Raw genomic sequence first — 20,567 nt, forward strand, 5'->3', positions numbered from 1 at the left:
GCGGCCCATCCGGTGATCGGGATACTATAAAACTTAATCTTACAAGTCCCCATATAATAACGGGCCTATTGCACATGGAAGCACGTAATCATACGAGCAAGGAATCTGCTATTTTCCTCAGTGACAGCTGTCTTGTCCCTGGCAACATGAGTCCGAATCTTCCATCATACACGACCACACCGGCACTGAACAGCGTTACAGGTCACCATGCCTTCAATAGATTAATAACTGGCCGAGTTACTATGAATGATGGGGGTTCTGCTCTCAAGGCTATAATGTATGTGAACTTGATTTTCAGGGGGCTACTTCAGATATCGACTGACTATGTCCTCCCAGACCCCGTAACCCCATCATCAGTTCTGATTCATCAGTCTCATTATATTTAAAAGATCCATTAAGCTCAGGAGCTGCACCCTTGTGGAAACCACAAACTGTTTTCATCAACAATCCTAAAACTGCACTTCCTGATGAGCATGTTAATAGCTACCATCTAGATGATACATCCTGTGAATATAACTGTTTCATTGCCCATTCAACTGCAAAGTCTTTGTCCAGTAAACTAGCTGATACTGAATGGGGGTTTATGTTGATAACTTCAACATTTGCATGTTCCAGGAAACATGGGCAACGCATAGCATGCATAGGCATGGGTTTGGTTCTTTTTTCAAAAAAGCCACGCTGTCTTCAGCAGGTAGGGCAGCAGGGGGACTATGTATCTGGGTAAAAATGACAGAGGTGGGTGGAGTAAAGGAGATATATGTAGATTCTCTTGACATTTTGGCTATAGTCATACAGCCAAATTCAGGCATCCCTGTCCTGTGTATAAATATCTATAATAGACCAGGCCCTTCTAATCAACGGTCAGCCACTATAGAACTCCTGAATACTATAATTTTAGATCTCCGCCTTAAATATCATATTATTATAGTGGGTGATTTTAATGCGCCAACTGAACTTAATTCTGCTCTTATTGAGGTTATGCAGACCGAAGACGATGCATGGAATATCCCCCCTTATTCAATTCAGCCAAATACATCTAACGTCTGTATTAGGGCTCTGCAGTTAATAGACCTCATGATACTTCACGGCCTTCGTCTTGGAAATGGCCGTTTTTCCAGCTGACAGTCCTGCTAGGCCAACCTTTTTTAGGGGATCATATGTTAGTACTTTGGACTTTATTCTCTTTGATTTAAGGGTCTGGCATCATATAATAGATGTGAAAGTGGGCGATCCGCATACCAGTGACCATGCACCTCTCCAAATTGTATATTATAGAACTTTTTTTATCAGAAGCTGTGTCTCTCTCTGCTCCTGCATCTTCTGGCTTTTGGAAGCCTTCCAGTAATAGGCGCACGTAAGATGGGATTCCTTTCAGAGATCCAACAAGCTACAGGACAAACTGCGTGTATTAGTTTCTAGCCACCAGCTCTTTGACGACCATTTCACATTAACCTCGCTTGAAATCATGGCCCTCCATTCGGATCTCTTTGCTACTCTTAAGGAGCTGTTTTCCAAATCTGTTAGGATTCCAAGTAATTCTTCTTCTTATCCTAGCAGTAATTGGTCCGATAAGAGATGCAGAGAGGCCAAAAGCACCTTGATCAAGGCGTTAAGAACAAAAGATAGGGAAGATATTGTTAAGGCAAGGCGAAATTATGTCTCCACATGCAAGACGTGTAAACTTAAGCATGAAGAGGGACTATGGAGTGAATTGGCCGAGGCCGTAAGGGCCCACGATTCCAAACGCTTCTGGCTCCTGGTTGCTCGCAGCGACCAAAATCAAGCACTTAAGCCAGCGTGCCATATTGCCCCTGAAATTTGGTTTTCTCACTTTTAGGAGCTGTATGGTTCCACATCTGACTGTGACGCCATTAGCTCTGGAGAGATGTCACTATTACAATTGTCAGTGATTTCCTTGCCCCCCTTCTCATTAAAAGAAACTGAGTTGGCAATCATCGCTCAAAAATCAGGGAAGGCCTGATGGGATCCCTTCAGATATGTATAAAGGGGACTTGAACAACTGGAGCCCGTACCTAAATAGGATCTTTAACGCTGTCTTGATTAACACGTCTTATCCTGATTCATGGAAGGAGGCAATTATTGTGCCGATATATAAGAAAGGGGAGAGAGGTTCACCAGGGAATTTCAGACTCATCAGCCTCTTAGATAATTTACAAAAAATATTCTGTCATCAGCTGATAAGCAGGCTGAAAAAATGGATAGCGGATAGCCAAGTACTAAGCCATCTCCAGGAGGGGTTCAGAGACAAGGTCAGCACAATCGACCAGGTCTTCTGCTTCATTACCATAAAATGGAAAACTGTTGATGTGGATTCAGGCCACCTTTTTGTGGCATTTGTAGACCTGAAATCTGCTTTCGACCTTGTCCCACGCCATAAACTGTGGGAAGTCATGAGCAGTGTAGGGGTTCCTTGTTCTATGTTAAACATACTCAGAGATCTTTATACTGGCAACTGTGCCAGAATTCGATGGGGAGCAGAAGGTGAACTAACTCCAGAGTTTCCCACAAATCGTGGCGTGAGACAGGGCTGTGTACTTGCGCCCACACTGTTCCTTCTATTCATCAATGCATGTATCCCCTACCTCTTGGAATGCTATAGCGATGCCCCCAAATTGGGAGGGCAAAAGATTCCATGCCTCCTATTTGCTGATGACACTTTGCTAATATCCCAAACAGCTATAGGCCTCTCAAATTTGCGCTCGAGGTTTACGGACTTCTGCAAAGACCATGGTTTGGAAATTAATTCATTAAAAACTAAATATATGGTGTTTGGAGATAAAAAGCATAAGATGAGGAGACCTATTCGCTTAGAGGGTGCCATATTGGAAAGAGTGGCAGTTTTGATTATTTAGGTCTAAAATGAGAAGACTCACACAAATGGCATGCCCACCTCCAGAAATCAACAATGTGCCTGAAACAAAGGGCAGGCGGTATTGTGAGATTTCAGCCAGATCCCCCAGATTTGCTTTGACTCCTGCCCTAGAAATATACAAATCTCAAGCTAGGGGGGAGCTCTATATGGATCTGAGTTGTGGGGCCACTGCAATCTGGAGGATTTGGCCAGGGTGGAAAACTTGTTTTTAAAGATGTTGTGAAGAGTTCCTTCAAGCACTCCATCCTTGCCTATCCAAATGGATCTAAATCTTCTCCCAATTAATCAGATTGCCGCCTTAAGACCATTGTTGTTCTGGATTCGTCTATGGTCACTAGACGCTCTCAATCCATACAGACTTGGGCTGACCAATTTGGTGGGTACCAATTTTACTACTAGAATTAAGTGGTGTGCTTATGTAGAACGGTCCTTTTTTCATCTTGGTTTGGGGACCTATTGGAAGGACCCTTCCTCTATTTCCAAAAATGCTACACAGATCTTGAAGGACGCATTTTGGCTCAATGTCCAAACTTCGCAACTGGCCAAAGTTTCGCCCTCCTCTATGACTGGAAGTTTTCTACAAATCAAATGCCATCATGAGTTCGAGCATTACATGGACGCAATACTTTCTCCATTTGCATGTGCCCTGTATACTAGATTTAGAATAGGGTCTCTTCCTCTGCGTACCCTAACCTACAAATGGTCCAATACAAACAATAGGTCCAAGTCATGTCCGATGGGCTGTGAGAATGAAGAAACTGTGACCCATGTTCTTTTCCAGTGTCCTGCACACCGCAAACAGAGGGCTCTTTGGATTATCCCCCTATGCAAACAAATGGGTTTTAGGAACTGCTTACCTGCTCTGAGAGTACTCAAGTTAGATTCATCTGTACAAATTGCGTGTTCTTTGGCAACATTTTTTTAATCTATCTGGCACTTTAGACCTGGGATTTTAAAGAACAAAACTTAGTAATAGATACTAGAAGCAGGCACAGCAGATTATAGTTGTGAAATATAGTGTATGGCTAGTAGTATATTGTATGTATTATTCAGCTGATGTTGTATGCCCCTTTTTATATTTATGGAAATTTGTAGGCATTGTATCCTGCTGTTTTAAATTTGCTGATTTTAGAGCATTATTTTAAATTTTAATATTTTTATTCCTATTTCTATCTCCTTGATTGTTTTGTATTGTACTTTTATGGTATATTTTTACCGAAATAAAGTGATGATGATGATGATAGGAAATAGTCCATAGATTCTAGTGACAATATGATAGCGTTATTCTTACGCTTCACTCTCCTCGTCACCATTTTAATATTGTCATGTTGTGTCGTCCGGCTTATCGCAGCTCACGCATTGCTATCTAAAATGCAGTTGTTTTATTAAACCAGTCTTTAAAACTCATACTGCTTCTTATTGTCATTTATATATGAGAGCGAATTGTGAATGAGAGAACCGGATGCGACCTGAATGACCACGACTTCCCTGAGGAGTATAATATGTCATGCGCTCGGCTGCCCAATAATCTCTATCTCTTGGTAGAGATGAGGCACTGCTAGTTAGCCGGAGCAAAATCCAGATTTAGAGCGACAGGTGTCACCCGCAGTGGGTCAGACTCAGTCTCCCACACCGTGGACGATCTTGCTGCTCCAATTCCAGTAGTCTCATTAGAATAATGAGAGCCTACGCGACACTCCTACTTTTCAGGGTCTTGGGGTGGGGTGTCTTGGACACCCTTAGTGTTTTCTTACACTCCCAGCGACCCTCTACAACCTACACTAGCCTAGGGGTCCATTCATTTTTCGCATTCCACTTTTAGTATATGGTTTGTGTTGCCCCTAGGCCTATTGCATCCTGTTGTATTCTACAGTGTTTGAACTACTTTCTGACTGTTTTACTTTCCTGATTTTGGTTTGTGTATATATTTTGTGTATTTTACTTACCTCCTAAGGAAGTATATCCTCTGAGATATTTTTGGCACATTGTCACTAAAATAAAGTACCTTTATTTTTAGTAACTCTGAGTATTGTGTTTCTTATGATATAGTACCTATATGATATAAGTGGTATAGTAGGAGCTTTGCATGTCTCCCAGTTCAGCCTATGCTGCTCTGCTATAGCTACCTCTATCAGCCTAAGCTGCTAGAACACTACTAATCTACTAATAAGCGATAACTGAACCTGGCATAAGGTGTAAGTACCATCAGGTACCCACTATAAGCCAGGCCAGCCTCCTGTATATATTTCAATTTAATGTGGATTAACACAAGCTCTATAGTAACTCTGGTCCAAGCATGCTCACATGAAGTACCACAGCAACATGCCTATGTGCAACATTTTAGTTTATATACCTAATGGCAGCAGGTCATTCTGACCTGCACTCTGTTCACATGTAGCACGAAATGAATTTGTGTAGCACAACCTTTACACATACTCATCAGCAAGACGTGCACACAAGTAGCAGTTTGTGCAATAATATTAATGTACAACCACTGAAACTTAAATATAAACTCATTACTGTCAGAAAGCACCAACCTTATCCTCTGGACCAACTGAATAAGAAGTTAGTTTTAGTTATGCCTGATTTAGATATTGGCGGACGGGTTACTCTGTCACAACAGTGACAGATATCCTAACCGCCGAAATCTAAATCTCATAGGACATAATGGGATTTAAATTTCAGTGTATGGGATATACGTCACGGTTGTGATGGCGTAACCTGTCTGCCAATATCTAAATCGGTCCCCAGTTTCCATAGGAAAAGGGTTTTTTGTTTTGCTAATAACTTTGACGAATCTTCACAAAATTTTCAAAACTAGTATGCCGCACACTTCAGGGGCTGTCTGTAAAGTTTCGGGGTGATCCGTCAAGCGGGGGCAGAGGAAAAGGGGCTGTCCCAAAACACCTTTACCCCATGCAATTCCCAGTAGGGATTTTGAATACTATTACAGCTCAAACCGCTAAACGGAATAACACCAAATGTAGCAGAAAGCTAGATGTTGTTCCACAAAGAAAGCTTTTTTGGAATCTGGTGTAAATCCATTCAGTAGTTTTAGAATTATCAAAGAAAAAAGATTTGTATATATCAAGGGACCATCTTTGGACTCGGACTCAGCTGAGTCCCAAGAAAAAACAGACATGGGGCAAGGTAAAAATACCCTGACCCAATAGGCCTGGTGGTGGGGTCCTGGAGAGACTTCGCCTGGGGCAAATAATGTGGTTTTTCAATTTTACTGTGAATTAGCAGAGGATCCATGAGTTCAAGGTACAATTACATTTTTTTAAAACATGTGTCGGCTCCCATGCTGGTTTTCAATATGCCCCCTGTGTGGGCCAGGTCTCTGGGTGAATTTATTAATATAATTGGGGGACGGGGCATTTGTGGACCCCCCTCTTGGGAAGATTTCAGGCTTGGGACCATATCTTCCTTGGCCTGTCTTTAGAAATTAAGTGGGAGGGGGGCTTTGAAGCCCCCCTCCCTGGCTGATATCAGACCCTGGGGACTGCTATACCCCAGGGCCCGGCCATAAGGAAATAAAGGGAGAGGGCCAAATGGCCTCCTTCCTGGCCAATTACGGCCCTGGGGACTGTCAACGCTGAGGCCTGGCCATGAAAAAAAGGGTGGGGGGACCACGCAGCTCCCAGAGCCAGCTCCAGCTATGTCCTGGGGCCCCAAACCCAGAGCATATCGGTTTCCCTGCCTGCTGTGAAGCAGCAGGGAAACAGATGAAAAAATTGCTCCGATCTGCAGGAAGCAGCATGTTTAACAGCTCCCTATGAGCGGGAGCTATGCTGGGGCAGTAGGGCATTGGAATTCCCTCTGCATCTTCCAACGAAGAGGCAGTGAATGACCTGAGTGGGCTCCAGGGCACCCACTATTTACTGGGTAGGCCCCAGGGAATGGGGTCCCTGGGGTTAATATTGCCCCCGTGAGGGGGGCTGCATACCCCCTTCATATAGTGTCAGGGCACCAGGAGATGGGGTATCCGGGGTCAATACCGGTCCCAGGATGGGGGCTGTGTGCCCCCTTCTCCTTCATATACTTGCCAGACTGGGGGAGATGGGGTCCCCGGGGTCAATATTGGTGGCTGCGTGCCACCGTTCATAGAATGGTGGGCACTAGGAGATGGGGTCCCCTGGGCCCAAATAGGCTAGGGGAGGGGAAGCATGGCCCCATCCCCAATCATTAATAAGATAGACCCGAGGGTTGGTGTCCCCGGGGCCAATAGTGGCCCAGGGAGGGTGGCTGCATGCCCCCCCGTTAACAATACGGCTGAGCCTCAGGAGATGGGGACCCTGGGGCTGAAATATGGCCCATGGAGGACAGTCATGTGCCGCCCCTTTTCTAAATATGTCCAGGCTGAGGGAGATGGGGTCCCTAGGGCCAGTAATCAGCCCAGGGAGGTGTCTGTGTGTCCCCTCCCCATTTACAATTAAGCGAGGCCCTGGGAGATGGGGTCCCCATAGTCAGAATATAGCCTGGGGAGGGGGGACGACATACCCCCTCCTCTAAAGAAATGGGGCAGGCCTCGGGGATGGGGTCCCCGGGGCGGAAATGGGCCTGGGATGGGTGGCTGCATGCTCCCCACCTGGGTTGGCTGCCCTTGAGGGGGTGGCCAATGGGCCTGTGTATAGGGCAGGTTGGCTGCATGCAGGGGGTTGGCTGCAGGCCCTGTGGCCGTGCACAGCAATGGGCTGGCTGCCTGCGGAGGGTTGGCTGCAGCGCCGGGCCATAGGCCAGGCCCTATGACCAACCCCCCGCTGCTCAAGGTTAAAGGCTGTGAGGCACATGGGGTCGGCTGCAGGCCCTGCGGCCAAAACCCTGCTGCATTTAAAAAACGTAGAAATTTACTGAAAAAAACAAAAGGTTACAGGGACATTATAGTAAAGAAATTGTATTTCACTAAATAAAACAAAGGTTACAGGGGTGTTATAGTTAGGTTCACAATTTACACCCACAAAACCACAGAAATTCAACAGTTATAGTTAGTGTTATCTCAAGAAACTATAACTCGTACCCTAAGGTAACTATGAAGTGCACCCTCACCATGCACTGCTAATTACTCCACATATTACATCACTGATGACATCTTCTATGACATCTTTGATAACATCAGTGGAACATTTGCTGTAAAATTATTGATGAGAAAACTGTGCATGGTGGGGGCGTGAGCTATAGTTACAAGTATATATATTTACATATATTAATATATATATTTACTAATGAAAACAGAAGTTAATGTAACGTTATAGGGCCAGATGTAGCAACCCTTTTGCGAGTCGCAAACGGCGAAAATCGCCGTTTGCGACTCGCAAACGTGGGTTTGCAATGCACAAATGCATATTGCGAGTCGTTACCGACTCGCAATATGCATGTGCGACTCGCAAATAGGAAGGGGTGTTCCCTTCCTATTTGCGACTCGCAATGGTATGCAATACCATTTGCCATCCACTTCAAGTGGATGGTAACACAATCGCAAATTGGAAGGGGTCCCCATGGGACCCCTTCCAGTTTGTGATTGCACCCAAAAATAGTTTTTCAGGGCAGGGAGTGGTCCAAGGGACCACTCCCTGCCCTGAAAAAACCGAAACAAAAGGTTTCGGATTTTTTTAAAATGCAGCTCGTTTTCCCTTAGGGAAAACGGGGTACATTTAAAAAAAAAAAAACCTGCTTTATTGAGCAGCAGGTCGCTAACATGGAGGCCTGCTGACGTCAGCAGGCCTCCATGTTAGCGAGTGCCCATAGTCGCTATGGGGCCGCAATTTGCGACCCACCTCATTAATATTAATGAGGTGGGTCTTTGCGACCCCATAGCGACTTGTAGAAGGTGTCTGAGACACCTTTCTGCATCCCAAATTGCGACTTGCAATTTGCGAGTCGCAGAGACTCGCAAATTGCAAATCGCAATTTGGTTTTTTCGTACATCTGGCCCATAGTTAGGTATTAAAATGAGTTAAAAACAAATGCTTAAAAATAAAAAAAAACACTGAAATTCAGTCAGTTACAGTTCAGTGAGCTAACTGTAACTTGCATCCCTGCCAAGCACTGCTTGTTACCTCACATATTACATCACTTAAGATATGGTAAATGACATCATTGATGACACCACGAAGATGTCATCCAATGAATGTGATAGTTTGTTATATGCTTTTTATATTGATAGGTATCAGCGAACTACATCTAGACCTAATTTTGTACCACCTCTGTAGTGCTAATGGGCGTAACCTTTTTCAGCATGCAGGAGATAAAGCATATCTGCCAAAGTAAACACATTTAGCAGACATTGGGGGTCATTACAACCCTGGCGGACGGTGTTAAAGCGGCGGTAAGACCGCCAACAGGCTGGCGGTCTTTTTTTTAGTATTATGACCATGGCGGTTACCGCCATGGTCATCCGCCGCTTCCCGTTCCGCCCGCCAGGGCGGAGATGACCGCTGGGCTGGAGACCTGGGTCTCCAGCCCGGCGGACGTGACAATACCACCGCCGGTATTGTGACCCAGCTTACTGCCGTGGATTTCCAGCGGTAGGAACAGGCGGTAAGCACTATCAGTGCCAGGGAATTCCTTCCCTGGCACTGATAGGGGTCTTCCCCCACCCCAACTCCTTCCCCTACCCCCCCACCACCCCTGCCACCCCCCAAAGGTGGCAGGGCCCCCCTCCCCACCCCGACCCCCAACATTACCTTACACTTACACACCCGACACGCACGCAGGCACCACCAACACACATACACGCACACACACCGACATACATGCCAACATCCACACACACAGTCAGACACGTACACCCACATTCACACATACACGCACACATCTACACAGACATACACGCACTCATTCCCAAAACACGCAACACCCCCGCAAGCATACATGCACTCACACACCCCCCCTACATACACTGACGCACACCCCCATGCACCCACACAACACCCCCCACCCCCTCCCCTAACGGACGATCGACTTACCTGTTCTGTCGATCCTCCGGGAGGGGACGGGAGCCATAAGGGCAGCTCCGCCAACACCACACCGCCAACAGAACACCGCCACGCAGAATCACAGGACGTGATTAGCTCAGCAGTGTTCTGTTGGCGTGGCGGTGGAGGTGGAGCAACCTCTTCTTCCCCGCCGCCCGCACGTATGGCTGTTGACGGCTCTCCGTCGGAAAAACGACGGAGGGCAGCCAACGGTCATAATACGCTGAGCGGCAAACCGCCACTACTGCCGGTCTTCCGCACGGCGGTCCCTCGGCGGCCTTCTTAAAAGACCGCCGAGGTTGTAATGACCACCATTATGCCCTCCGTGGCCCGTTCTGTTGCCACTGCTCATCCCTCCTTCCCTCCATGGTCTGCTGCCACTCCATCTTCCATTTGCCCTGCATGGTACGTTATGATGCCTTTCCCATTACTGCAAGCCCTGCGTTGACCCTGCCCCTGTCACTCTCTCTCCTGCCCCACATTGTTCCAGTCTGTGTCCCTATCCCTTACCTCCTGCCCTCCATGGTATCTTGGCATGTCCCTACCCCCTCCCCTCTGCCCTCCATGGTTTGTTGTGCTGCCACATTCCCTCTGGCCTGCCCTGCATAGTCAACTTGCTGCCCTTGCCTCCCTCCCCTGCCCTAAATTGTCCTTGTGCTGCCACTGCCCCTCCCACCTGCCCTGCATTATCACCTTGCTGCCCCTGCTGCCTTACCTCTTCCCTTCATTGTCTGTGTGTACCCCTGCCCCCTCTTTTTGCCCTCCATGGTCCGGTGTGCTGTCTTTGCCATGTTGCCTGCTCTGTGTGATCGGTTTGCTGCCACTACTCCTGCCACCATTAAGCTTCTCTTTCTTCGCAGTTTTTTTTTATTTTTCACCACAGCTAATCACAGTAAAGAAAACTACCTTTCTCATGAGCTATAAATGAGCCCTTATTCCTCCAATCACACCAATCACCGTGAACCTTTTACCACAAATAGTCCCAGCACCATTTTAGTGCCTCTTTCTTTACAACTACAGCTATAACATAACTATGAACTTCTTGTGTCCATGAACATCAAACTGCAATTGTATCCTACATTGACGAAGAAGACAAACATAGTCAGACCAGCATCTAAATGTAAATGTAAATATTGACACAGACCAAGAATGCCTTTGTCTGATCGGAACCATCAGTCCAGTCAGTGGCGATGCCAGAACCATCCTTGTTGACGTTCGTTGTAATGGAGCCTCTATTCTTGCTTCTGCTCTGAACCTGGAAAAAGGAGAAAACACACCATGTGATCCCCAACACCTCAACTGAATACAACAGTGCACATCACAAATAAATCTCACAGACATTACATGGTTGGGTAGAGCTGAGGCAAATGACTAAACATAATCAAACAGTCCATTTCCGGGGGATTACATAGTTGGGTAGAATTGAGGCAAATGACTAAACATAATCAAACAGTACATTTCTGCAGGGTGGGATACTCCTTGCCTTTGAGTTCTTAATAAAATTAAAATTTCTACTTGCGATAGATAGAAAATGTTTTATTTCATGTCAGAACCAGAGGCTCAGATTATGCTTGTTTAATGCTTTTCCGTCACTACTGAAGCAACATCTCTTATTTGTTGACAATAGAAAGCATTAAAGGTATAATCTGTCAACCAATTAGTAGTCTTCAGTATGTTTTCTCATCTGGAACCTAACAAAAAGGTTTTAGAAGTAATTTGTCCTCTTACCAAGTGACCTTAAACCTGTTGACATTAATGACCGCCTCTCACATCACACCCATCCAGCCAATGCAGAAGACAAAACTGGTTTAAAAGGGTTTTGTAATGCAATCAACAACTTGTCCACATTATCTTGTCTATGTTCCCTCATTCAATTGCTCACTTGTACAATCCTTTTACGCTGAACAATGTACATCCTAGGATTACCAGAGAAACTGAGGTAAGAGACTGTGAAAGTAAAAAAGAACGTATATAAGTGAACCGTCGTTCAACCATTATTTAAATTGGTCCTCCATTTTATGTCTGTTTCAAGAGTGTCTTTTTGTAATATGCTTGTGTGCTGTAAAAGTTTGTTAATGAAAACACAAGTGTGGGTTAGGTTTAAGCTCAGCCCAGATATCCAACCTTGCTAGAATAATGTTTTCGCTTTATATAGGACCTTGGATATTAAGATAAGTGTGCTGAAGTATGAATGAGTTCCTCCTTGAACTTTGTTTGAACATTCCGAGACTGACCCTTTATCCTGTACTTGCTTGGGGGTTGCTTTTCAATTAGTAGTTTAGGCTGACACTTATAAAGTTTCCATTACTCACTTGCAATTATCAGGATTCAGCTGCAGAAAGTGGGTGAGCCCCTTTGACTGAAAACGTTTTCACTGTCCAATTACTTTAAGAATGCAAGAATAGCCATGTAACATCTGCTTTAGCTTAGGAATACTTGATTGGGGCCTTGAAAAAAGAAAGGTAATTAGCTGTAAGCAACAGATTTAATGCCAAACCACATAACCTTTGACATTGGTGCTTTCAAGTGCCCAATACAAGTGACCTTGTAGATGCAAGTACTAGATGATTTGTTTTTTCTAATGTATTCCTATGTATTTACTCACATATAAAAAGCTCAATGTGACCCCAGCCAGGCGGAACTCTTGGCAGATACAAACTGCGGGTTCACGCTCGAGCTGGGCAAATAAACGTTGCCTTATATCATACTACGGCTGTGCATGATTGTTTGTCTCTTTAAACATTGTACTTTCACAAATGGTGCTGCACCTCGGATGTACTGATTACCATTCCAGTCGGGCTTCTCTTCTGTGGTCAAAGGGCCTGGGGATTCCAGTTGTCTTGGAAGCTTGCCTGCTAGATCAGACTTTGTTCCAGCAGCCCAGATGAAGGACTTCCCCAGGGACATCCAAGATACATGATCCCATCAGCTACATCCAAAGAACAAGGCTTGGTTTCCTCTACAGTCCTGCGCAGCCCTCGTGGACCAGGTAAGACCAGCCAAATTGGGTCCGTGCCAGAGGGTGGGACTATGGCCCTCATTAGGAACACGGCAGGAAAGGCTGCTCCGCCACTGATGGCGGTAACTACTGCCAACAGTCAGGCGGTCTGGCCCGCCAAATTATGAACCACCTGAAAAACAGGCAGCCTGAAAACCACTCACCGCCAGCAGAGGAGTGCCGACAACAATGGCAGAGGCCACCCACAGGCCGACGGAAAGCCCTACCCGCCCATCAAATAATGAAGCACTAGACCGCCAATAGTTGCGGGCGGGAACTACCGCCACGCAAAGCCAGGCGGAAACTAACCAAATATAAGGAAGCACTCACCGGAGGCTCACACAACACGCAGAAGCAGACATGGAGAGAGAGTTGCAAATCATGCCAGTCCTGCTCCTTGCCATATACCTCCACGACCGAGACTGCCGACGAAGACGACGACGGTAAGTACCGCAACCTACAAAACAAGGGAAGAAAGGGCACAGTTAAATACCCACCGACTCCACCCACCCCGCAAAGCACCCACAACCCCTCACAACAGCACAAACCATACACCCCAGAGCAAGAGGTACTTACCCGACACAAGGCCAAGACAACCTGCCTAAAGTACACACATGTGCACACCACCCCCCCACAAAGAAACAATGAACCACAGATCCAGAGTGTGCCAAAATCAACACTGGCCACACAAACTTTTTATTAAGCTCCAGGAGCAACAGAAGTCTAACAGAAGGCCAATGACCAGTCCATATTTCAAAGTCCGATGGGCACAAATGGCCCCAACTCGACTCCCACAAGTGCAAATGGTACTCCACCTTAAAGGGGCAACAATGGGGCATCCAGGCACCTCAGGGAACAGGGGCAGGGGGTGGTGGGTGTGGGGACTTACGACTGGGAGGGGGGCTTGTCTTTACGTTTGGGAGGTGGAGGGGGCTTGGGTCTGGTCTTTGAAGGTGGTGGAGCGGCCTTGGACTGGGGTGCGGCAGATGTACGTGGGCCAGTACAGGATCTCTTGCTCACAGGGGAGGTAGCACAGGAATGGGAAGGGTGGACAGGGGCGGGCTGTGACGTGGGAGGAGTGGACAGGGCAAGGAGGTGGGCATGTTCAGGGACGAGACGGGGTGGGCCAATGGGTTTGAAAATGTCAACATGGGATAGGAAATGTTTTTTCGGGGTGGACCTGGAGGAAGGTGTGGGAGTGGAGGTAGAGGGAGTGGTCGTAACTGGTGTAGATGTGTGTGACGTGGGTGGAGGTGACTGTACAGTATGCTGAGGTGTGCTGGATGTGTGTTGGGTGGGTGTTTTGGAACGTTTGAGTGTCTTGGGAGGAGGGAGAGTGGACACAGTTGGACAAGACAGGCTGCCAGTGTAAATGTATGCTGTCTGTGTGTCTGCAAGTTTGGCAAGTGTGCTGCATGTGTCAACCAAACTCGTTGTGGTGAATGCAGGTGTGGTGTCTGGGGTGCATGAATGGCTGTGGTGACTGGCAGACTGGGGTCAGCAACAGTGAATGAGGGTGCAGTGCCTGTGAGTGTGCATGTACAGGTGACAGACAGGGAGGCAGAAGAGGTGGACACAGTTGGGGAAGTGGATGTTGGTGTGTCTGCCTTTGTATATTGGCTGTGAGTATGCCTGTGGTGGGAAGTGTGGTGCTTGTGTTTTTCAGTGTGCTACGTGTGTGTTGAGGTGTGTGAATGGCCGTCATAATGTGCTTTGGACGGGTGAAGGGAGTAGGGTGCTGGAAGTTGTAGAGTTGATTGGAGGGGGGGACGGAATGACCAGGGACACTGGCTGCTGTCAAAGAGGAGGCCAGAGCCTGAAAAGATCTCTGTAGGCCAGACACGGCACCGTAAATGCCATCCAGGTAGGCACTGGTCTGCTTCATCTCTGATGCTAGCTCCTGGATGGCATTAACAATGGTTGTCTGCCCTACAGAGATGGTCCTCGGGAGGTCAATAGCCTGAGGGCAGCAGGGCTGACTGGGGCAGGGGATGAGGTGCCTAGGGCGAAGGAGACACCCACCCTTCTGGCTGAGTGGGCACGGGCAACTCGGTGGAACAGTGGGCCGCTTCATCCTCGCTCGCTGGTGCCACAGCTCCCTCACCAGATTATGCTGATGTACACAGACAACACAAGAGAACAGGGATGGGGAGACAAAACAGGAGAGACACTTGTAAATAGCTGAATGGAGGTACATAACTGGTTCACACAAACACACACCCTGCAAATATTCCACAATGAAGCACCTACCGCTATACACATGGCTATGCCCCTGACTAGTGGCCACAACCCTGCTCTACAGCCATTTCCTACAGCACAGAGGGACCTGAAGTACTGCAGACCTGTCGCTTACTTCCCATGGGAGCTATTATGTGAAATGACATTAGTCAGAGTACCTGCCAATAGACAGCATATATACTACAGCACACTCACACATCCATCATTGAGGCATGCAGTGGTTTCTGTACTCACCCCCTTGTGTCTGCTGTGCAGCCTTCAAGCGCCCATCCAGGTCTGGATATGCCACTGCCAGAATGCGGCGCATTGGGGGAGGTCAGGGCCCGACGGGCACCCCTTCCTCATTGGGCCCTCGCCCAGCGCTGCAGGACCTCCCACCGCTTCTTGCAGTGTGTGTTCTGCCGGTTGTAGACCCCCAGGGTCCGCATCTCCCAGGTGATGGCATGCCAGAGTATCCCTTCTGATGGGCGCTGACCTATATGGGACACACAGAAAAAGTAACACAGAGGTCAGACAATGCCCATTAGATACATCTGACTATACGTCCCCTATGGGACGGACACTCACAACAGCATAACAGGACCTCACACACGCAGCATTTGATGAATCCCACAACTGTACAGTGTCAAACGTGCACACATGTTTACAGCCATCTACCACCATTACACACATCCATGCCCCCCAATCCACCTACTCACCTGTACCTCTGGTCGACCATAGAGCTTAGCGCACAGGGGTAGGACCCCGTCCACAAGCTTGTCCAGTTCCTCGCAGGTGAAGACCGGGGCCCTTTCCCCTGCCACTCGTGCCATTTCCAGGGCCAGAGTCAGGACACAGCAGCACACTCAGTGGAGTACCTGCATGCACGTAATCCGGGAGTCAAGTGAAGTTGGGGTGACGAGATGGCGTACGTTCCGCTGCGGTCTGCACCGTCACCGCCGGCGGCGATGATCCTGATACGCTAATATTCCCCATTGACAACCATATTAACCAATGAATGGTCGCACAGCGGTTAACACCGCCTTACGCTATTACGCCAACCGCTAGCAGTATGAGGTCACTTCCACTACAACATTTCTGCATTACAGGGGGCAGACATTTTGACCATTACTACGCAGTTATTAATTTATCATTTGCCCCATGCAGGCCCCTATTGTCCCCAAACCCCATAGGCATGAACAAATATACATTTACTCACCACAACAGTCCTGATGTATCATTGAGGACATGTCACTCCAGTTTAACATCCTACTATGCATATGTGTCATCAACTTGTATGCCAGTAGTGCTGAATATTTAACATGTTGGGCAGATGTATGTGTGTTCCTCACGTGTTCTCAACTCCTCCTAGGTACAGACTCATGTGGCGAGGGAGAGCCCAATCGGTGTACAGACCACTTGTTGATTTGCGGACCATGGTGGAGCTTCACATCATTATCAATTACAGACTCAACCGTGCTACTATTCATGAACTTTGTGCATTACTGGATCCAGCACTGAGCCCGGCTAATCGGAATCAGCATGCCATCCCTACTGAAGTGCAAGTGCTCTCTGCACTCCATTTCCTGGCAGGGGTTCATTTCAAGTGACAGTGGGAATGGGTGCAGGTTTTTCACAGCCAATGTTTAGCATTATACTGTCCAGATTCCTGAACGCATTTGTATGACACCTGGAAGCCTATGTGAGTCAGACTTCTATGCCTTTGCCGACATTCCACATGTGATAGGTGCCATCGATTGAACCCACATAGCTCTCATCCCCCCAAGAGTAAGTGAACAGGTGTATAGAAACAGGAAGAACTTGCACTCCATGAACATTCAATTGGTGTGTACTGCAGACCAGTACATCTCACATGTGAATGCCATGTCCCCTTGATCAGTCCATGATTCATTTGTGCTGAGGAACAGCAGTGTGCCACAACTACAAGGGGACAGAGGACGGATCATAGGTAAGTGTGTCTGACACTTTTTGGCACATATCAGACAGCTAGGCTGTCTGCAACTGAGGGTTGTCAGGGACAGTCCTGTTTTGCCCCCTTTTGCAGGTGATTCTGGCTACCCCCAACATGCATTGGCTCCTGACACCAGTGAGGAATCCTAGGACAGATGCAGAGAAGAATTACAATGAGGCCCATGGATGTACTAGGAGGGTGATAGAGCGCACAATAGGTCCCCTGAAGGCTAGATTCCATTGCCTTCATATCTCTGGTAGATCCCTGGCCTATGAGCCTGAAAAGGTGTGTAGAATAGTGGTGGCTTGCTGCATGCTGCACAATGTGGCGGTGAGGAAATCTATTCCCCTCTTGGAGGAGGAGGGGGCTGTATATCCAGACCAGCTGCCTCAGAGAGGGGATGAGAGTGATGGTGATGATGAGGAGGGGAAAGATGTACACTCCACGAACCAACTGATCCAACTGTACTTCCAGTAACTAAGTGGTACTGTTTGATGCTGTTACTGTCGGTATGCCTTATCCTAAATGGGAGTGTTGGGTCTATAGACATTGTCACTGACCAGGTTTGCATGGGACATGTGACATTATGGACAACTTGTTTGACATTTCTGTTGACCCAACCCCATGTTATGCGTGGGGTGCCATTCCTGCAATTAAGAAATGAATAAATGACTTCAATGACAATTGAATGCACACTTCCATTTGATTCAACATGATGACAGGGGACATTTGCATTGGTGATCAGGTGTTTTATTTGATGTCAGGGATGCCATGGTGCTCATTACAGTGATAGGAGTGGGCTACTGGTGGATGTCCATATTGGCTACATGGTCTCAGTGATTGCTGGCAGTGGTAATATGTCCATATGTTATTTACAGTTTTTGGGGTTGTTATTGCACGGTGTGGACGGTGGTTCAGTCGCACACTTTGAAGGACAGTTCTTGTCAGAGTCACTTCTTAGAGGGGGCCTTGGTCTTGGCAGGTGTTCCAGTGCCATATCTGGGCCTGAGGGACCGTTTGGGTGCCTGGTGATGGCCTATACGGGTTGAGGTGCAGGTCTCCTGTGTGTCCTCATATAGTGGCACAAGTCCAGTTGCTCCTGCTGCTGTTGTTGGCTGGGCTGTATTTTGGCCTGTAGTATGGGCTTCCTGGTCTGTGGGGGGTCTCAGACTGGGTTGGGACAAGGTGCAGCAGTGCACTTGCTATGGTGGCCACAATCTGGGTCAATCTGTCCTGGGTATGCCAGTATGCTCCCAGGACCTCAGAGACCACGTCCTGGGCTGCAGGATCCATCCTGTGGCCTCCCCCCTGGGCCAGTGATGCCCTCCCACTGGGCCTAGCCCCCTGTGCCTGTGTCCTCTGCACAGGTCTGGCGGTACCACTTGTACTGGGGCCATCGTCATCCTGCCTGTTGGTAGGTGGTGACTGTGGCCTCTGTCCTTGTGTTCCACCAGTCTATGGCCTGGATACACAGGTATGGGTCCGGTTGCCCTGGCCTGATGTTGGTGGGTGTGTGGTAGGGATGTCAGTGGTTTCCTGGGTGGGGCTGCTGGATGGTGACTTACCAGGACTGTGTGAGGGGCCAGGGTATTCCTCACTGCCCAGGGTTCCCTCTTCAGTGTCCTGGGTGGTGCCTCTGTCTCCATGTGGGGCACTGCCACTCCTTGTCCTGTCCGTCAGGGTGGCATGGGTGGTGGTGCCTGTTGGGGGGAATGGACATGTCTGTTACAATTGCATAATCGGATGTGGTGCACAGGGCTGGGCTGTTTTGTGCAGGTTTTCCACTTTTGGGCCATGCAGGGTGCCTTTGTGAGGTTGCCATTGCATTTTGCTTAGGATGTGGAGGTGCATTGTGGGTGATGTAGTGCATTTGTGATCACTTGCAGGGGTAGGTTGCTGTGCACAGCGGAGGTATGTGAGCCTGTTGGTGGAATTGCGGGCATGCAGGGTGATTGGATGTTGTAAATATGGCCTGGGTGGGATAGTGGTCCTGGTGGATGTTGCAGGGGTGGGGTGGTGCATGCATTACAGGTGTGATGGATATGGGGTAATTGTAGACGAATTACCCGAGTCCATTCCTCCAGTGAGGCCCTCAGGATGCAGGATGGCCAGTACCTTTTCCTCCCAGTCAGTGTAGTTGGGTGGTGTTGGTCCTCTCCCAGTCTTCTGGACTGCAATGTTGTGCCGGGATGCCATGGACCTCACCTACCCACGCAGGTCGTTCCATCTCTTGCAGATGTCGTCCCTCCTGCGTGGATGGTGTCCCACTGCATTGACCTTGTTGACAATGGCCTGCCATAACTCCATCTTCCTGGCGATGGGTGTGTGCTGGACCTGTTCCCCGAATAATTGTGGCTCGACCTTCAGTATCTTGTCCACCAGGGTCCTTAGCTCCCTTTCTGTGAAGCGTGGGTGCTTGGGGGGTGCCATGGTGTGTGTTGTGAGTGGTGTGTTGTGTGGATCTAGGTGAAGGTGCTGTTGTGTGGTTGGGTGTGTGATTTGTCTGTTGTGGCGTTCAGTGTCTGCTTGTGGAGTTCTCAATCTCAGTTGTCCTATTGGTGATTCAAAGAATTGTGGGGTGTGTCTGTGAGTGTTTTATAGTGTTGAGGATGTGTGCCAGGTGTGTGGGTTTCAAACTTGCCAATGTGTGCAATTCTTACTGTTGCGTTCCTTTGCTGGCCGTGGCCGTCTGTACCGCCAATGGTCGTTCGACCTCCACTGACCGCCGCAGTGATTTGTGCATCATTATTTGGAGGGCGGGGAGTTTGTGTGCTCGTCAGTGGCGGGGTGGGATGTCCTGCATTTTTGCCGACAAGGTCCTGGACGACGCTGTACATACTCGGTTTGCAACAAGCACTGACGCCCTACAGACTTACCATGGTCTATGTAATCTGAGTGCATCCATGCTACTATCTGCACACTTTGTTGTACAGTTCATGAAACTTTGGAGTCCTATCAAATACAATCTCATAGTTCATATCCAATAAGCCTTGAAAAAGTCAATGATGACGAAACACGTGTCGGCTGTTGTTACACAAACATGAAAATTGTACAGCGCTTCCATGCTACGTATCTAGTGCATTTTATGACATCAGAGGATTTCTGCCCTGATTTAACACCAAGGAATAAAGTGTTTTCACCTTGATCCCGTGATGTGCCGTGGTTTTCTTCTCTTCATACATGGACTGTGGCCTTTTGGTTAACAGCTTACCACACCCTGTGGCTGGGTGTACCACCACTTGAGCACTCTCTTCTGTCTAATTAGACACACCATCATGAACTTTCGATATTCAGGACAATAAAAATTCTGGAAATGCGCACCGCTAATGCACAGCCACAACTTGTTGTTACTAAGGTCCTGGGGGTGACTGGTGGCTGGGAAATCTTTGGCTGATTCTGAATTTTGCATCTTTATATGACAGGCCTTTGTTTTAGCGGATTTCTGTTAATCGTCGCCACGGCAGGGAACAGTGTTTACCGCCATGTTCAAAATGACCCCCTAGGTCCCGT

General features: G+C 47.9%; 1 protein-coding gene across 1 annotated transcript in view; it reads right to left on the reverse strand.

Annotated features, from left to right (window-relative positions):
* LOC138295746 (uncharacterized) overlaps window positions 1–20,567 on the reverse strand; it is a 401,349-nt gene that overhangs the window by 358,496 nt on the left and 22,286 nt on the right. The window contains exon 2 of the mRNA XM_069234243.1: window positions 11,015–11,125. Coding sequence (XP_069090344.1) covers window positions 11,015–11,125 — 111 coding nt within the window. The remainder of the gene's footprint in view (window positions 1–11,014; window positions 11,126–20,567) is intronic.

The sequence above is a fragment of the Pleurodeles waltl genome, chromosome 5 (assembly GCF_031143425.1).
Source record: "Pleurodeles waltl isolate 20211129_DDA chromosome 5, aPleWal1.hap1.20221129, whole genome shotgun sequence".
Classification (NCBI taxonomy): Eukaryota; Metazoa; Chordata; class Amphibia; order Caudata; family Salamandridae; genus Pleurodeles; species Pleurodeles waltl.